Below are 16390 nucleotides of genomic sequence, written 5' to 3'. Positions count from 1 at the left end.
TAATTACTCGCCCATAATGTGCGCATATGTGTACAAAGACGACGCGGGTTTAGTTCAACTTGGTTGGTGTTGCAGATTGCTTTACAGGCGGAGACATTGGTGCGTGCTGCCATCTGCCCCATGTATTGCATTGTAAAACGCTGGAAAGAGTGCGCCTAAAACCCGAGGGCAGCCAGCTGTGAAATTGTCCCGACTTGCTTGGTAAGAAGCCGTGCTCAGCTTCCTTTTATTCACGATAAGCACGTGTGGAAAGTGTTGACTTTCTCCCTTTTCTTTTCCATCCAAATATAAAATATTAGCGTTCATCAGAACACATTTTTTATCCCAGACAGGCATTTAAGATTTACTACGCCACAAAGGCATCACACGATGTTTAAAAAAATCGGATCGAATGTGCGTTCATGTGGAGGAAACCAACAAAGCAAATAAAAAGTCCATATTGGACATTGCTTACCGCAAGTTCCAACATAATGCAGAGTTTTGGCGGTCACATATATGTGATTTTTTGGGGGCGAAATAAAAAAAATAAAACCAAATGTGTGTGCTGACAGATAAACACCAGGGCTCATGTCGCTTGCGGCAATCTCATGTTTTTGCCGCTTTTATTTTTGCTCTTTTGGATTGAAGCCTTTTCTGTTCTGTTTTTCCGTGGTCAAGCTGACGTATGAAGTCAAATACAGGACCAGTCTTCTTTCACTCACTTTTGTTCCAACAGTTTGTGGATCAGGTTACATTTTCGTCTGTGGATAGGCCTTTCCAGATGGAAAAATAGTTATTTAGGTTTAAATGGAACGAACAATGTTCATTTTTATATTCATATAGTAGAGAGCCTGATTTTTATCATCTTTTTTTTTTAAATTTATTCTCATTTAGATTGAAACCACAATACTGTTCAATTAAAATAATGCTTTGAGGACCTGCCGACACTATTTTTTCTTAACTACACTTGTAAGTCTAAAGTGTGGAAATTATTTAATTTTTGATATCGGGTGCTTGGCTTACATGAAAAAATGTCACATTTAAAGAGAAAGATACACTTTCAAGAGGAAAAACCTAAATCAATAATTGTTGAAACTACTATATGAACGCAGGAAGTATCAATGCAAGTTAAAATCTGTTTAATAAAACCATTTGCTATAATCGCGTGTGTGTGTGTGTGTGTGTGTGTGCGTGTGTGTGCATGTGTGTGTGCGCGCGCGCGCGTGCGTGTGCGTGTGAGTACCTTTTGCGGTGAGGTCAGACTGCCACCAGCTGTACAGGTTGAACTCGACCAAAAATCTATTACATAAAAAGAACACGGAGCGTAAAAAAACATGTGAATTGTAATTCAATACAAATTGCAACAGACTGAACTGAAGTCTCCAATCCAAATGGTTATAACACATTCAACAATTTTGCAAGACATTATCATATACAAATAAAGTTTAAAGTGCAAGACAAGGACGGAGGGGTGGGGGGCGTAGTAGTACATCTGGGCTTTTTTTTTTTTTATTGACCAGAAAGTCGAACACTGTTGGAAGCTAACTGGCTAAACTGAAGAGATAATATTTCAATGAAAACATGGCCAAAGCATGAATATTCACACTGCCTGCTCTCATGAAGCAGTGCGGTGCGGTGACAACAGACCACCCAAGAACATTCTGCCGCCACAATGTGGCACGATAGGTATGCATTGGCTAGGCGGGAAACAGCAGGCAGCAATGACTGGTGACCACATCAACATGCGTGAGTGGAAGCTTATAAACAAATATGCAGACGCTACAGAAAAACACATCAACATGATCGATTACTTCAAGACAAAGGCAACTTGAAGACTATTTCTATTACAAGCAGACTTTGCAGTCCCACATCACAAGTCTTACATGACAAGCTCCGTAAGGAGCCACTTGACAGCTGAGAGGAAGGCAAAGTAAGGCTGAAGGAGAGAAAAGAACAAATACATGTTCCCTTACCACAAGCGAGATAAATCTCAAATCTTGATGTGGCTTAATCCAAAGATTAGGTTGACCAGTGAAAAACTTACATCAAACAGTGCGTTTCCACTATCGCTGCTCTCGGAATACACCCAACACAGAGCCTGGTAGTCATAAAGAGTTACCCTGCGTAGACACAAGAAACACCCAAATTAGATGACAGATTAATTGTGAGCACAATATTGTCAAAATAAATTCATTTCCTTTTTTTTTTTTTTTTTTTTGCTGTTACTTATAACAAGTACCACTGATTTGGTAAATTAAGACATTGAAATACATAGAAGAAAATCGTTACTTTACGCCTCTTCATAATTGGATACGTGATCACAAAAAGTAGTTAGAGAGATCAAGTGGTTGCACAAGTGAACAGCTGAACTTTATCCAGGTGTTTATCAGAGCCACATTCAATGATGGCAAAGGTGTGGTGACTCATTTAACATGATTTTGAATGTGACTGGTTAATTGCGAACACAGCCAAAACCCTGGTCGTTAAAGGGTGTGCACACTTAAGCAACCATATCAATATGGCTATTTTCGTCCTTAAGAGATTTTTTTATTATTGTACAGATTATTACCGTAATTTTCGGACTATAAGTCGCACCGGAGTATAAGTCGCACCAGCCATAAAATGCCCAAAAAAGTGAAAAAAAACATATATATGTATATAAGTCGCTCCTGAGTATAAGTCGCCCCCCCACCCAAACTATGAAAAAAACCGCGACTTATAGTCCGAAAATTACGGTAATCACATTAGTGGCGGGAAGATTTTTAAAGGTTCTCCACATTCTATATCTATTTAAAATGTAAGTATTTGACCAGGGGTGTGTAGACTTTTTTTTTTTATCCACTGTCTGTCATCTAGCACTCTCTCGCCGCTTTATAAACACAAATATGTAATGTCGTTGTTTGAACGATATCACATCTAAACAGCGAAGAAAATTCGCCAAGGTTTGTGTCATTCCTTTGGAAAAAGTGCAACTTAAAACTGTTTTGCAAAAGAGCCATTTGAGAGCAGGCTTACGCTGCTTTTGACATGCTATGCAAATTATACGGAAAAAATGAGGAACCACATAGCCAGTTGTACTCGCAGACATGATGTGAGAAGTATAAAACCTTCTGGCTGGCGCTGGCTGCCCTGACTGCACCTCATATGACGTTCTATGTACAAACACATTTGCAGTTAAACACTTTCTCATCTAATGGTATATTTGACAAGACCATTTTGTTAGTCTGAGGGGACCGGGTTAATCCGCAGCCTCGGGTCAGATGAAAACCTCAGTCACAGGACCCAGGACGCAGCTGCAACGCACCACCAGGAACCAATTAGCACTAAGCCAGGTCCCATTATGTTGTAAGCGGCAAACCTGTACTCATGTCCCAACGTGATACATGCGAGTATACATCATACATGTTATTTTGCCTGCAAACTGGAATTTCTCATCAATTTGATTTTCTAATGCTCGCATTAGGAAATCACTGTCACGTTTAATCACCGAAATGAGCTGAAAACAAAACCTTAGTTGATCTTGACAAATAAGTGGGCAGCTTGCGTTAAGGATTAATCCAAATCAAAACTGTTCACGTTCGCGCATTGATTCTGCACAGATGGTTGGAAAGGGTCGACGCGCATTACGTCATGCTCAATTTCAAACTTAATCCTCATCATCCAACCCTGAAGATTCTCTGAATGCTCTCGTGGGTCTCTTCGACAACTTGTACTCTCGACACGTGATAAGAATTGTGATGATCCTGACTTATTTCATCGTGCAGGATGAACAAAATACTGAAATGTGAATTATATTGTCACAGTAAGACTGTACGTGAAATATTTTTTCAGCAACAGCTCGACAACAAGCTTCGGACGTCCAAATGTGTGCAAATTTTGTGCGTGTCTGTGATTTCCAGTTTCTTCTGCATTTCAGCAAAAGATTTGCGGTAATCCCCAAACGAAGAACGTTTCGCAAAGGGTCGGAGTTCGCCACTTAATAGCTCAACATGATTGGCCAAGTTAAGAGCTGTCAGCGCCGTTGGAGACATGCTCTCATTCTGCGGCCCCGTCTGTATGCCATGATATTATGTGTGGATTTTCTAACACGCACACACAAACACACACGCATACACACTTTGCCCTGGTACGCCCACAGAGAATAAGACTTACCTCTTGAAAGAGCCCATCTGCAGGAGCTTACTCATTACAGCCCCTTCGGCTTCTCCAAAAAACTTTCCTGTCTGAAAGGAAAGACAATCATCAGGCGAGCCCGTTTTAACTGCGCATCTCCAACTCTCACCAACAAGCTATCTCAAGGCTCAAGCAGGTCGAGAAATGTGTTCGTCATACATACGGTACAGAAACAACACTAACTGAACCGCACGTAAGCAAACACTTTGGATACAGAGGAAAGAAAAAACATATTTTCATGGGAGAAATCTCCAACCAGACAAACCTAACCCTAACCCTAGTTTGAAACCCTAATTTTAATTTGAAACCCTAGTTTGAAAGCCTAATTTAATTTTAAACATTACTTTGAAACCCTAACCCTAAATTGAAACCTTAACCCTAAAAATGCTAAATTTGTCACCGTACTGTAGCTGGTACAGTTAACTTGTAATGAGGATCTTCATAATGTTAAAGCAGAATTCAGAGTTCATTTACTTGTGATTCTCTTTCCTACATGGGGACAAAGGTTTGAGTTGAAGAGAAGGCGCAAATAGAAAAAATAAACCTTACACCCGAATCATTATCATCTAAACCACTTGGGGGCAGTATTGATAGGTCAGTGGAATATATTCCTATTAGGCATGTTACAAATTGATATTTATTCTCTAAAGCTGATGCTTACTCACAAATTGATATTTATTCTCTAAAGCTGATGCTTACTATCCAAATGACTTGTTTTTCTTTTTGCTGTCTCACTATCTTTAATGAAAACGATGATCTAATGATAAATATATTGAATACGCTAAAATGCTAAAACGGTTCATGTTGAAAAAATACCACAAAACATTCACATTTGTCCAGTGCACTACGAAGGTTTGTGACTTTATAAATATAATTTTAGTATGCGTGTCGTACCAGAGTATAGTCCTCTGCCACCAGAATGAAGCCGTTGTTGTCAATGAGGTAGCAGTTAATATCCTGTTGAAATAAAAAAAAAAAAAAAGATCACGTTCAAGTTTATGTGTAAGAATGTGACAAGCGAGAAAGGAACAAACCTCATCGTCGCAACTTATGGAGCATTTCCCATCGAGGGCAGCACACTGTAGAGAGGATGAAGTGCAGTGCAATATTAGCGAAGGCTTCAAACATAAAGACCTCTGCCAGGTGCTAACCTTTATTATCTTGTAAAACTCCAAATTTTAAAATGAAGACATTTAATGAGCTGATTCATGATCCTTTGAAAAGAAGTCTTGAAAGTAAAATGACAATGACATTTTGTAAACATTCACAACCATTGCCTGAAGTAGAAATTTAAACGTGTTCCAAAAAGTATTGTGCTGATCTTTCTAAATTGACGTGTATGTCTTTGTCATTGAGTACCTGTCGGCTGGCTGTCCAGAATTTCCTCTGAAAGAAGTCTAGTTTCATTTGGATGCCAACAGCTGGAAAACACAAAACACTGCTAGTAAGATGTGACATCAGAAAAGGCTTTGCTTAGAATTAAAATGAATACATATCTGAATTACAGTCAGCTAATTATAGATGTGGTACTTCACGATGTATGTGTTTGAGTGGCACAAAGCAAACGTCCACTTCCATTTCAGGCTACATTTCCCTGTCCATGCTAATTTCCCGTTAGCATTTCAACAGGATTTTACATTGACTTTAGCATTAGCAATGCTTTTAAAACAAAGCATTAAATATACAATGTGTGTATTTTTTTATTGTGTTTACTTTTATGGACAACTTAAATAATTTTTATTTGATTATATTGTTTTTAAAATCCAGAGAAGCCTAAACTGAAATCGCTATTAAAAGTTCGAAGTGCTGTAACCAGTGAGCACTCCATGGTGTAGTCCGTACTATAAAAAGCCACTGTCGTGAACTTTCCTGTGTTAATTTGATCAGAGGGATTTGTAGCTTTGCTTTTGTGTATGTTTGCGCAATTGTTAAGGGCAGTGGTGTGGCGCTGCAGCCTGTTTTAGCTGCCGCCCAGAGGAACAGGTGCAGATTATCTCATCATAAGCTTTGCCAGATCCCTTCAGCAGCCCACCATTTCTACACCCACTTGGAAAACCCAAGAGAAAAAGCTAATTTAAGACGCTGGGCAATGGAAAGAAAGCCTAGCTCATGATGCCAAAACAGATACTGTATGATTTTTATTCCCCGAAAAAAAACCAGACAGCTGAAATAGTGACTGTGCAGAATAAAAATAACAAGGGTGGGAAACGTTCAATTCTCATGCAGAATGAATGGAAATGTGTCAAAGTGCTTTACAGAAACAGTCAAATCGTATTCTAGTTTGGATGCTCAGTGTAAAAAGACAAAAGGACTTGGATCTGCCATGCTGAAGTTTCTGCGCTGTCGGAAGAATTAAATTTGCCTAGGTATTATTTACACACGTGTCGGGTGTCCAGTATTATACTCTGAGCTGGGTTTATGAATCCAAAGATGAAGAGTCATAAAATCCACTTCAAATCCACCCATGGGCAATATCCCATCAGCACAATCCGACAACCGGCTTAATGCCCACATCTAATTGGAATTCTACTAAGGACCGCAAAACCTAAAGACATTTCAGTGAGCACGTGACTTCATGGACTATTTATATAGCCGAGGCAAATGTGAGCGAATTGTGTATTTGTGTGACTTGACACAAGCCCAATTGGAAGAATCAAAATAGTTACTAAGGCAGTTGAGGTGACATTTGGGCAGTGCAATCAGGCTGCAGGATATGGACTGCTCATTTCATGTTTGAAGCGATGGTTATTCCCCTCCATCATTTTTATGCTGCTTTGCTCAATGTAATAAAGTCTTTATTATTATTATTATTATTATTATTATTATTATTATTATTATTATTATTATTATTATTATTATTATTATGATTATTATTATTATTATGATTATTATTATTATTGTTTTAGATGTACAGTACATAGCAAGTTTGACAACATACTTTAAATCTTCCTGAACAGCTAGGAATCGTATGTTTGTCTATCAGTCTAAGCTTTTCTGGGGCTGTGCAATAATGACCAATCTCAATTTCCTATTTTATTGTTCATTTTTGTCTCAGTAATAGCACCAGAGTGAAACAAACAACCGGAAACAATTTCCTTTAGTTCGTTAAAGAATGTGGTCAATATATTGATTTTGATTTTGACAAACTCTCTGGTGCTTCCTGGGGATAAAGTGAACTGGTTGACAGACAAATCCATGATATCAAATACTTGTCAGTGTGTGCTGTGTGTGTGTGTGTGTGTGTGTGTGTGTGTGTGTGTGTGTGTGTGTGTGTGTGTGTATGTGTGTGTGTGTGTGTGTGTGTGTGTGTGTGTGTGTGTGTGTGTGTGTGTGTGTGTGTGTGTGTGTGCACTGAGCTATTGTGTTATAAAATATTCTAATGTGTGTAGTAATTGAGCCCTGGGATGATCCTGAGCTGGGTCGTCGTATAAAATTGGATTGCCAATATAATGCACATAAGCATCTGACATAAATGACAGTTTTATATGTCAGGGAGAAAGAAAATCATTCAGCCATAAATAGGATGGCAATATGGATGGACATGGAGTTCACGAACACAGAAGCCATGATCCAAGGTCACTTTCAGAGCTTGAAAATAGTAATAAGCATTCAAATAAACGAGTCCCTCATTAATCTGCCTCATCCTTTGTCCATTTTTGACTCTCCTTTAATTGACCCAAGAGCCCAAGAGAGCTTAGCAAAAATAATTCAATGTCACTTTATGGCAACAGCTTAACATCCTGCTCTGCATACGAGTGTTCATTGGTAATTTCTTTTCTTTTTTCTTTTTTTTTAACACTGTGCTGCTCGGAGCTTGTTCAGCCATCGCCTCTGCCCATGTCTCATGCATATTAGCATTAGAGCATGCGACCACACTGGGCATTCTCGCCAAGTGTGTTCTTGCACGTTTCATTATTTGAGTATAACACTGCAAATTCAACTTTAAGCTTTTGCCATAGAAATAGGAGCGGTGGTCAATGTCATGGAGCATGTGGACCCGAAGATTTAAGAGGCGCAGCTGTCCGCCGGGATATGACACTTTACTGATATAACTTCTGACAGGGGGAGTAAGCATTCAAGCAAGGAGACACTAAATTTTGAAAAAAAAATTACAAAGGCAGAGGAAGGGAGAGAAAAACATGTTGAAGCACAAAAACAGTGATGGAAAATAAAAGAGACAGAAAGAAACAAGCTGCAAGCGAGAGGGGGCAGGGAGCGAGAGAGAGAAAGCAAGAGAGAGCGAGAGAGAGAGTTAGTTTCAGTGATTCTCACACTGGCAGTAAGCTCTGTGTTCTGATCCTGCCCCTCTGATGGGGTTTCATGCTTGTCGGCGCAGTGTTGACGATTCGGAAAGCAAGACGGGTTTCCAAGCCTCATTTTTTTTTTAAAAATGCTCAAGCCAGCAAAATGAAAATAAGGATATCTCAACTCATCAATGACAGCTAATGGAGCCTCAACACGGGTCAGTCACTAGCACCCAAAAGGAGAGATAAAAAAAAGCACAGCGAACTCAAGCGGTCAAAGGACGCCTGGCAGATATGAGAGGTAGGAGAGCAGTTCAATAATATTTGGGTTAAAAATTCATTGTGCATTAACATGGGATTTTTATTCCCAGCAAGTTCTCTTACCAATGGCTTAACAACACAGCAACAACTGCAATAATAATACTAATACTAATAATAATAATAATAATAATAATAATAATAATAATAATAATAAATAATGGTCTTTGCTGGATTGATTGTTATTCTGCATCAAGTCTTATAGCTTTCTGTTCCAAAAAGGCAAGGCATTGGTGCGAGGCTGATTTCAAGTGTTAGCCACTTGCTGTGGGCTGCGTGTGCACATCATTACAAGCCTCCGTGCATGCACTTGAGGCTGAAGGGACACATGAGAGCACGGAACCATTCTCCAGTGTTGACCTCGTTCTAGAGCCACAATGCTTCACTAAGCTGATGCTCTGTTTATGTGTGGCCATGCAAAGCGCACATGTGTCAGCGCACTCTTTCAAGGAACGTTTGTGTATCTATAGAATCATACTATATATTGATATATTCTTCCCAAGTTATGAAGGTTTATAAAGGGATATACATGGAAATGTATGTTTATAGGTTCACTACTTTTTGGAATTTTCAATTGAAGTGTTGATAAGAACAACACCTAATAACATTTTAATTGATTTTACAGTAAGTTGTGCTTCTATTGAACTCATTGTGTGTCTGTTGACCGATAGTGGATGTGATCACAAATTAGGTCTTGCTCGCTTTTTTGGTATTTTTTTTTATTTAAACTGTTTTTAAATCCTTTTGACATTGTGAAAATACAAAATTATTAAAGCTGCTGGACTTCCCTCATGCTTTCTAAACTGTTTAACTGTAATGTTGTTGGGTTTGAATAGCAAACTGTTGCATAGCCTACCAATCAATTCAGCAACTGTAAATAGACTAGAATTAGTTAGCTACATTCCCAGGCTTGGGCCTGAACTGCATTTCATTTAGCCTCAAGCTAGTCCAGCCAATGCTATAAATAATGCAGTGATGTTCCAAGAGGAATGGACATGTGAAGTCAACTCAAAAGGAATCAGACACCCAATATCTGCTATGTATGGATTTGTGTGTGGGTAGCGAGTGGGTGAGGGGTTGCGGTTTGAAGATTTTGACGTCAGAGAGGGCCCATGTCTAAGCGGGTCGGAGAGGTGGGAGTGAGCATCATTCTGATGCATCATACTCACTTTTGCTGCATTCAAGTAATCTTGAAAAACATGTTCAACTATTCAAACTAGTATACGGCCATACTACCCTGAGAACGCCCGATCTCGTCCGATCTCGGAAGCTAAGCAGGGTCGGGCCTGGTTAGTACTTGGGTGGGAGACCGCCTGGGAATACCAGGTGCTGTAAGCTTTAGGTCGAAATAGCCGACTGGTTAGTGACAAGAACTTGGTTCGATCCCAGGTGCGAACATTTCCCCAAATAAGCTTAGCCAGCTCAGTGGCCTAGTGGTAGAGTGTCCGCCCTGCGGTTTGAAGGTTGTGGGTTCAAACCCCGGCCGGGTCATACCAAAGACTATAAAAATGGGACCCATTGCCTCCCTGCTTGGCACTCAGCATTAAGGGTTGGAATTGGGGGGTTAGATCGCCAAATGATTCCCGAGCGCGGCACCGCTGCTGCTCACTGCTCCCCTCTCCCCCAGGGGATGGATTAAAATCACATGGGGATGGGTTAAATGCAGAGGACAAATTTCACCACACCCAGATGTGTGTGTGACAATCATTGGGACTTTAATCTTTAATTTAATTAATCTTATGGTCTGCTGATGCCATGAAAATCATAAGTTTGAAGACTTTTACGTGGGGGTCGCCAACATGGATTCCTGGGCAACAGATAGTGGTGATGGGGAAATGAAGCCTTAAATTTGCTTCTTGAACCATCCATCCATCCATTTTCTGTACCGCTTTGTCCCCACGGGTGATGGAGCCTATCCCAGCAGTCATCGGGCAGTAGGCGGGGGACACCCTGAACCGGTTGCCAGCCAATCACAGGGCACACAGAGATGAACAACCATCCGCATTCGCACTCACACCTAGGGGCAATTTGGAGTGCTCAATCGGCCTATCTGCATGTTTTTGGGATGTGGGAGGAAACCGGAGTGCCCGGAGAAAACCCACGCGGGCACGGGGAGAACATGCAAACTCCACACAGGGAGGGTCGGAGGTGGAATCGAACCGGCACCCTCCTAACTCTGAGGCGGACGTGCTAACCAGTGCGCCACTGAGCCGCCTGCTTCTTGAACTATTTCTTGTATTTTCTTTCTACTCTTTTTGATGGCACTTTCTGTTCAACATTGGGCTGAAACAACTTGACATTTAAAGCAAACAGTGCCATCTAGAGGAGTCAAAAAATGTAACAACTGGTTCATGAAACAAATGTGAAGCTTCATTTACCCATCACTACCAGATAGCTCCCCCAGGGATCAAACAAGTTGCTTGTGGACTGTTCTCAAAGTAGCTCGCTAGTAAGATGCATTTAATTGTTCGGCATGTTGGAAGTTCCAAGAAAATAGTGCCACTTATAGGAAAGCTGTGTTTCTCTCATAGTGGTTCTTATCTGCGCTAGTATCATCCAAACAGTAGAAAGTTTGGACAAACTTAAAAAAGGCTTGAATGTAAAGGTGTGCCCCAACTAGACTGGTAATATAGAGTACAAGGCTATTATTTTGAGATTTACCTTTCCAATGCATGTTGACAACACACACCTTCAATTTATTTTCAAAGCCTAATTTTAAAATTCAACATGTCTAATTTATAATTACTACTTTCTGTCCCTGCAGTGATACTGGCGTGTTGCCTTCTCTCCCTCCTCTCTCTTTCACGTGCCTGTCCGAAAGAGTGCAGCTGCAACACAAACACCAAAGCTGTGGACTGCAGGGGTCGAGGCCTATATGACATTCCCCGTCGATTGCATCCAGACACACAAGAATTATATCTCCAAGACAACCGAATCAGAGGCCTGGGATCCATGGCTTTTCGAGAAATACCCTTTGTTCGCGTTCTCGATCTATCCAATAATTCCATAACAACTGTTTCGCCGACTGCTCTTCTGGGGCTCCGAACTCTGCAGCATCTCAGTCTCGCCTACAACAGCCTGAGGGAGCTTGATAAGCGGTTGTTTGGACCCATTCACTCACTTTCACATCTCGACCTTTCACACAACAGGTTAGACAATTGCCACGATTGGACCGTGATGGAATTTTAATCATTTTGCTTCTCGGATTTCATGTTGTATTCTTGGTTTGTGCTTTCGCTAAGCTTGTGGGGTTTATCCGGAGCCATGGGAGAACATCTGAGAAACCTGAGCCACCTGGGGCTCGCCCACAACAGGCTAACACGATTAGACCGTTCGCTGTTGGAGGCCTTGACCCGCTTGGACAGTATCACGCTCCGAGGCAACCCCTGGAGGTGTGACTGCCACCTTATAGGCCTCAAACTGTGGCTTGAGACCTACCTCTATAAAGGTGCGTGAACTCAACGTTCTTTCCATATTAATAGAATATATCGATAGGGTTATAAAACTCAGACAGAAGCCAAGACAGAAGCTCAATAACGGAACTCGACGGGCCTAAACCAGGATGAATACAATTTATACATTGTTTACAAAACTGTGATTACATTTTAGTGTAAGGGTTTTTTTTGTGTGTAAATAAAACTTCCTACGTACAGAGTTTCCCAAAAATCACTTGCAATTGCTTTTTAGTACAATTATTTTTAGGTATCATTCAAACAGAGGCTGCATTTGACACCTTAGGCTCTGCAAATTTTGCAAATATACGTATTTCTTCCAAAATTGACACATGGCAAGATGTTTGTCAGTCCATGACTGCACCACCATTTTTTACCCATACCAACTTCAGGACTCTATTCGGCTGTGCTCGAAGGCCCGGTTAGGCAACTTAGTGGTCATAGCAGGCAATCTGCTGCTTGCTTGTCACGGTTTTGAGAGAATTAGAGGCGCCTTAAACTTACACAATGTATTGGAGAAGTGCCACAATTGTGTAGAGAGAGAGAGAAATGTACAGTCGATGTATTGCATATATAAAATAACCATTGTGTGTTAAAAGCAATAAAGGAGGTCATACTCCCTTGGCTGCCTGCTTTAAAAGCTGCAAATTACTCGTGCTGCACAACAGAACAATGGACCTTGATCGAAGAACGTGCAGCTAAGAGAAGACCAGTGATTATCTGGAGAGCTAAAAAAAAGTCAGCTGACAGTGAGACAAATAAAATACTAAGTTACAGGGGCAATAGAGAGGGCAGCTGCTGAAGTCCTAGCATTAATCATAATACACTCCATTCAAGAAAGGCATTATAGGCTAGATTCATTATGAGCCCATGAACCGGTTGAGGCTGAGCTATGACTGAGGTCATCTCTATAATGTGATGCCAAAAGGATTATAACACAACTGGTGATGTATATCTCTGCTCCCAAGGTGGCATGGTGGATGAGGTGCTTTGCAGCCAGCCCATCGAGATGCGAGACAGAGATCTGCAGAAGGTCCCTTACCAGCTCTTCCATGCCTGCATGACCACAAGCTACCATTACTTGTTTGCCAACATACATCATCTGGAATCGGAGAGGCTGCTGCGAGGCCACATGCACGGCAACCACGCTCATCCTTCAAGCCACGCGCTCCATGTCCCCATGGGGATGGGGGAGGGATTTGCCGGCGGAGGGGGTAATATCCCAGAGTGTGAGCCGAAGCAGAGGCACCGACCAGTCAATTTACGCCACGCTATCGCCACGGTGATCATCACCGGTGTTGTGTGTGGCATCGTGTGTCTGATGATGCTGGCTGCAGCGGTATATGGTTGCGCCTATGCCGCCATCATGGCCAAATATCAACGGGAGCTTAAGAAAAACGAGGAATTGGCAGCGGCTCGTGCGGCCGATCATGCCAGGATAGATGAGAAGGAACCGCTGGAGAATGCCATTGCCTAGGAGATGATAACAACAAAAAAAGAACTTCAAACTTGGGCCTCAACCCTTTAACCTAATCGTCTTTGGATGACATATTTGTGTGTATGTGCTGTGGGGGGAGAGAAGAAGTGTGTGAAATTAATCCTGTTCGTGTGACTTGACATTTTATGAAACTTGGGTAGCTAATTCAATTCCACAGGTATTTGACTATGCACTGAAAAGAACTGGAACTATGTGACTCTAAGGGGGCAAGCCAAAGAAAGTATTACCGTATTTTTTTGGATTACAAGGTGCACCGGGTTATAAGGCCCATTCTCAATGAACAGGCCGATTCGGGGATATTTCCATTTTTAGGGGTTAGAAGCGGCATTACTTATAGTCCAAAAAAAAAGGTAAAATGAATATATTCCATTTTTTCTGAGAAACACATATCACAGATAAAGTAGATGCAAACTGCTATATTTAGGGCCTCAGCAGTGACCACTGTGAGGTCGCTCTTGTTAATATTAATATTTGTAGGTCTTAGTAGAGCTCTGGTATTTGGAATTTATTTCTGATGTGGTTATCTGTCAGCTGTTGATTTGAGTTTTGTTGTCGAATATCAAATTAATTTTGACATTCATAGTAGGCAGCTGGTCTCAGTAATGTTTTTATTTCTTTGTGATGAGAAAAAAAATGGGTGATTGTGTGACAGTTGGGTGTGTGTGTATGCTGTATGTACTGAATGCACATTGTGTATTTGTAGAGAATTTCATTGTTTGTGCCTAATAATGTGATATAGTTTTGCAGAGAAAATATGTTTTATGAAAGATATTTTTCAGACAACCCTTGAAGGGATGTCAGAAACTTCTTTGAAGCAATAACAAATTTACGGGTACAAATAGATTATTGACCATTATTGTACTGCTGCACAAAATCACAAACAAACAAAATGCAACCTTTTACTGGAAAGTCAAGTGAGGAGTTTGTGAGTCAGGCTGAAAATCGTTCAGTATAGAAAATAAATGGAAACATTTTAACCGTCAACTGTATTTGTTTTGACCGGTGAGCAGGTGGACATTCTCAAGTGGGGAAATCTGCACGATTGTGAAACAACGAAAAATTTGTAACTTCAACTGCAAAGCAATCTTTCAGCAAATTCCTTAACAGAAGCCAAGACAGAAAAATCGATCCCTGTCAGACACTCTCAGATGAAGAGAACAAAATCAATATAAGCTTTCATCAATGTCTATTTGGAGATTTTTATAACAAGAGCACATGGGTGGCACCAAAAAGAGCCTTTCCTACAGAAGGCAAACATTTGGGCAAAAAAAAATAATATAATATAATATAATATAATATAACTAGATAAAAAAAATCTATCCATTTTGCCATTTGCCAGTGTCATTTGCTATAAAATGATAAAACAGCACACACTGAATTCGAGCTTGCTGAAGCATGTACAGTAAATACACAGATGCTTTCGGCCTTAACGGCTGACCTGACATTTATGGCGTTGTGCGTTATGCCAGCAAAGCCACCGCACGTGGCGCAGGATGTGTCACGCGCGCAGACACACTCACAGATATGCTGGCATTCACATGTGTGTGCGTGCATTGGCCATCATTGTGACTCAAGAGATGTCTGGGGGGCGCAGAGGGGTGGGTGAGGGGTGCGATAGGCCCATGGGGGTCCCGTGGCATGTGATGTCATCAGCCTGTCCTGTCAAGTTAGTCTCGTAGCGTATTCCTGAGTCTACAGCCCATTGGAACGCAGGCCAGTGAAAACTGGCCCTAACCGGCCTACGCTAAATTTGCATTCCAGCCTACATATCCCCTCCCATCTGACTCTCTTACATAAAATCATTCTTACAGACATCCCCCAACCTGACAGCAATGATCATCATTAGTGTACATCAGAAGCCTTTTGTCATGGTTCTTTCTCCTTGTTACAGCAAGTATACTCATTTGGAATGCAGCTTCACAGATCTGACACAAGGACGCCACCTGAGAAAAATACAAACAAAATAACACGGTGGGCTGCTCTGACGTAGTATCTGTGAGGATGTGTGTGTGTGTGTGTGTGCATGTGTGTGTGTGCGTGTGTGTGTGTGTGTGTGTGCGTGTGTGTGTGTGTGTGTGTGTGTGTGTGTGTGCTTGTGTGAGCGAGCGAGAGCTGTGGCACCACACAGACTCTCTCATCTCTGTCCTTCTGCTCCAATGGTTTCCCTCAGGCCTATAGCACCCACAATGCACTGCTCTCATGTCAAGGCAGTCAGGCACCGTGAAAATGTTTCTCTTTTCCTGTCCTTCTCCGTTGCCTCCCTTGTCTTACCAATGGTTATTCCCCAACCGGGTGGTTGCTCCCTCTGCCGAGATACAGCGATGTCCTGGTGTTTTGGTGCGGGTAGAATCATCTGTGCATCACTGTACTATATGTTAAAATTTATTAAATTTAAATTATAAATAATAAATTAATAAATTTATTAATGTTATTTTCTAAAAAAAGTTTTCAGCGACCCTCAAATAAAATAATAAATTGAGGGTACGTATTATACATGAGTATATGTGAAATTGAGAAAATGTGTCACAATGCATAGATCTAGAGGGTTGGAAAAAGGTTTATTTTCATTTCAATACGATACTATGTAACATTAAAAATGTGTCTATAATAACGTAATTTTTGCTGTGCTAAAAGATCCATGATGGCCTCACAAGTGGATTTGTCCCCAAGCAGGTTAGGGTGAAGAAAAACAAAACAACCAAGAATAAAAACAAACATGTCTTACC

The 16390-nt window shown here is 41.0% G+C and overlaps 2 protein-coding genes and 1 non-coding gene across 8 annotated transcripts in view; 2 read left to right on the top strand and 1 right to left on the bottom strand.

Moving 5' to 3' along the window:
- Positions 1-16390, bottom strand: part of LOC119135263 (voltage-dependent calcium channel subunit alpha-2/delta-3-like) — a 91032-nt gene that overhangs the window by 16054 nt on the left and 58588 nt on the right. For 5 of the 6 annotated variants that reach the window (XR_005100539.1, XM_037272764.1, XM_037272778.1 and 2 more), the window contains 7 exons: positions 5512-5573; positions 5187-5231; positions 5047-5109; positions 4132-4202; positions 2024-2099; positions 1863-1915; positions 1223-1278 (listed from right to left, as the gene is read on the bottom strand). Coding sequence is in view for 5 of the 6 variants with exons in the window: in XM_037272764.1 (XP_037128659.1) it covers positions 1223-1278; positions 1863-1915; positions 2024-2099; positions 4132-4202; positions 5047-5109; positions 5187-5231; positions 5512-5573 (426 nt within the window). In the remaining variant the exon portion in view is untranslated. The remainder of the gene's footprint in view (positions 1-1222; positions 1279-1862; positions 1916-2023; positions 2100-4131; positions 4203-5046; positions 5110-5186; positions 5232-5511; positions 5574-16390) is intronic. The other variant, XM_037272779.1, reaches the window with a different exon arrangement.
- On the top strand, positions 8351-14648 carry LOC119135314 (leucine-rich repeat and transmembrane domain-containing protein 1). The gene is made up of 4 exons (XM_037272781.1): positions 8351-8697; positions 11479-11863; positions 11957-12162; positions 13135-14648. Exons 1-4 carry the CDS (start codon positions 8691-8693, stop codon positions 13641-13643), a joined length of 1107 nt encoding a protein of 368 aa, XP_037128676.1. The 5' UTR covers positions 8351-8690; the 3' UTR covers positions 13644-14648.
- On the top strand, positions 9934-10052 carry LOC119119852. The gene has a single exon (XR_005097414.1). It is a non-coding gene; the product is annotated as a 5S ribosomal RNA (ribosomal RNA).

Source organism: Syngnathus acus, chromosome 2 (assembly GCF_901709675.1).
Source record: "Syngnathus acus chromosome 2, fSynAcu1.2, whole genome shotgun sequence".
NCBI lineage: Eukaryota > Metazoa > Chordata > Actinopteri > Syngnathiformes > Syngnathidae > Syngnathus > Syngnathus acus.
This window is presented reverse-complemented; position numbering and strand designations above follow the sequence as displayed.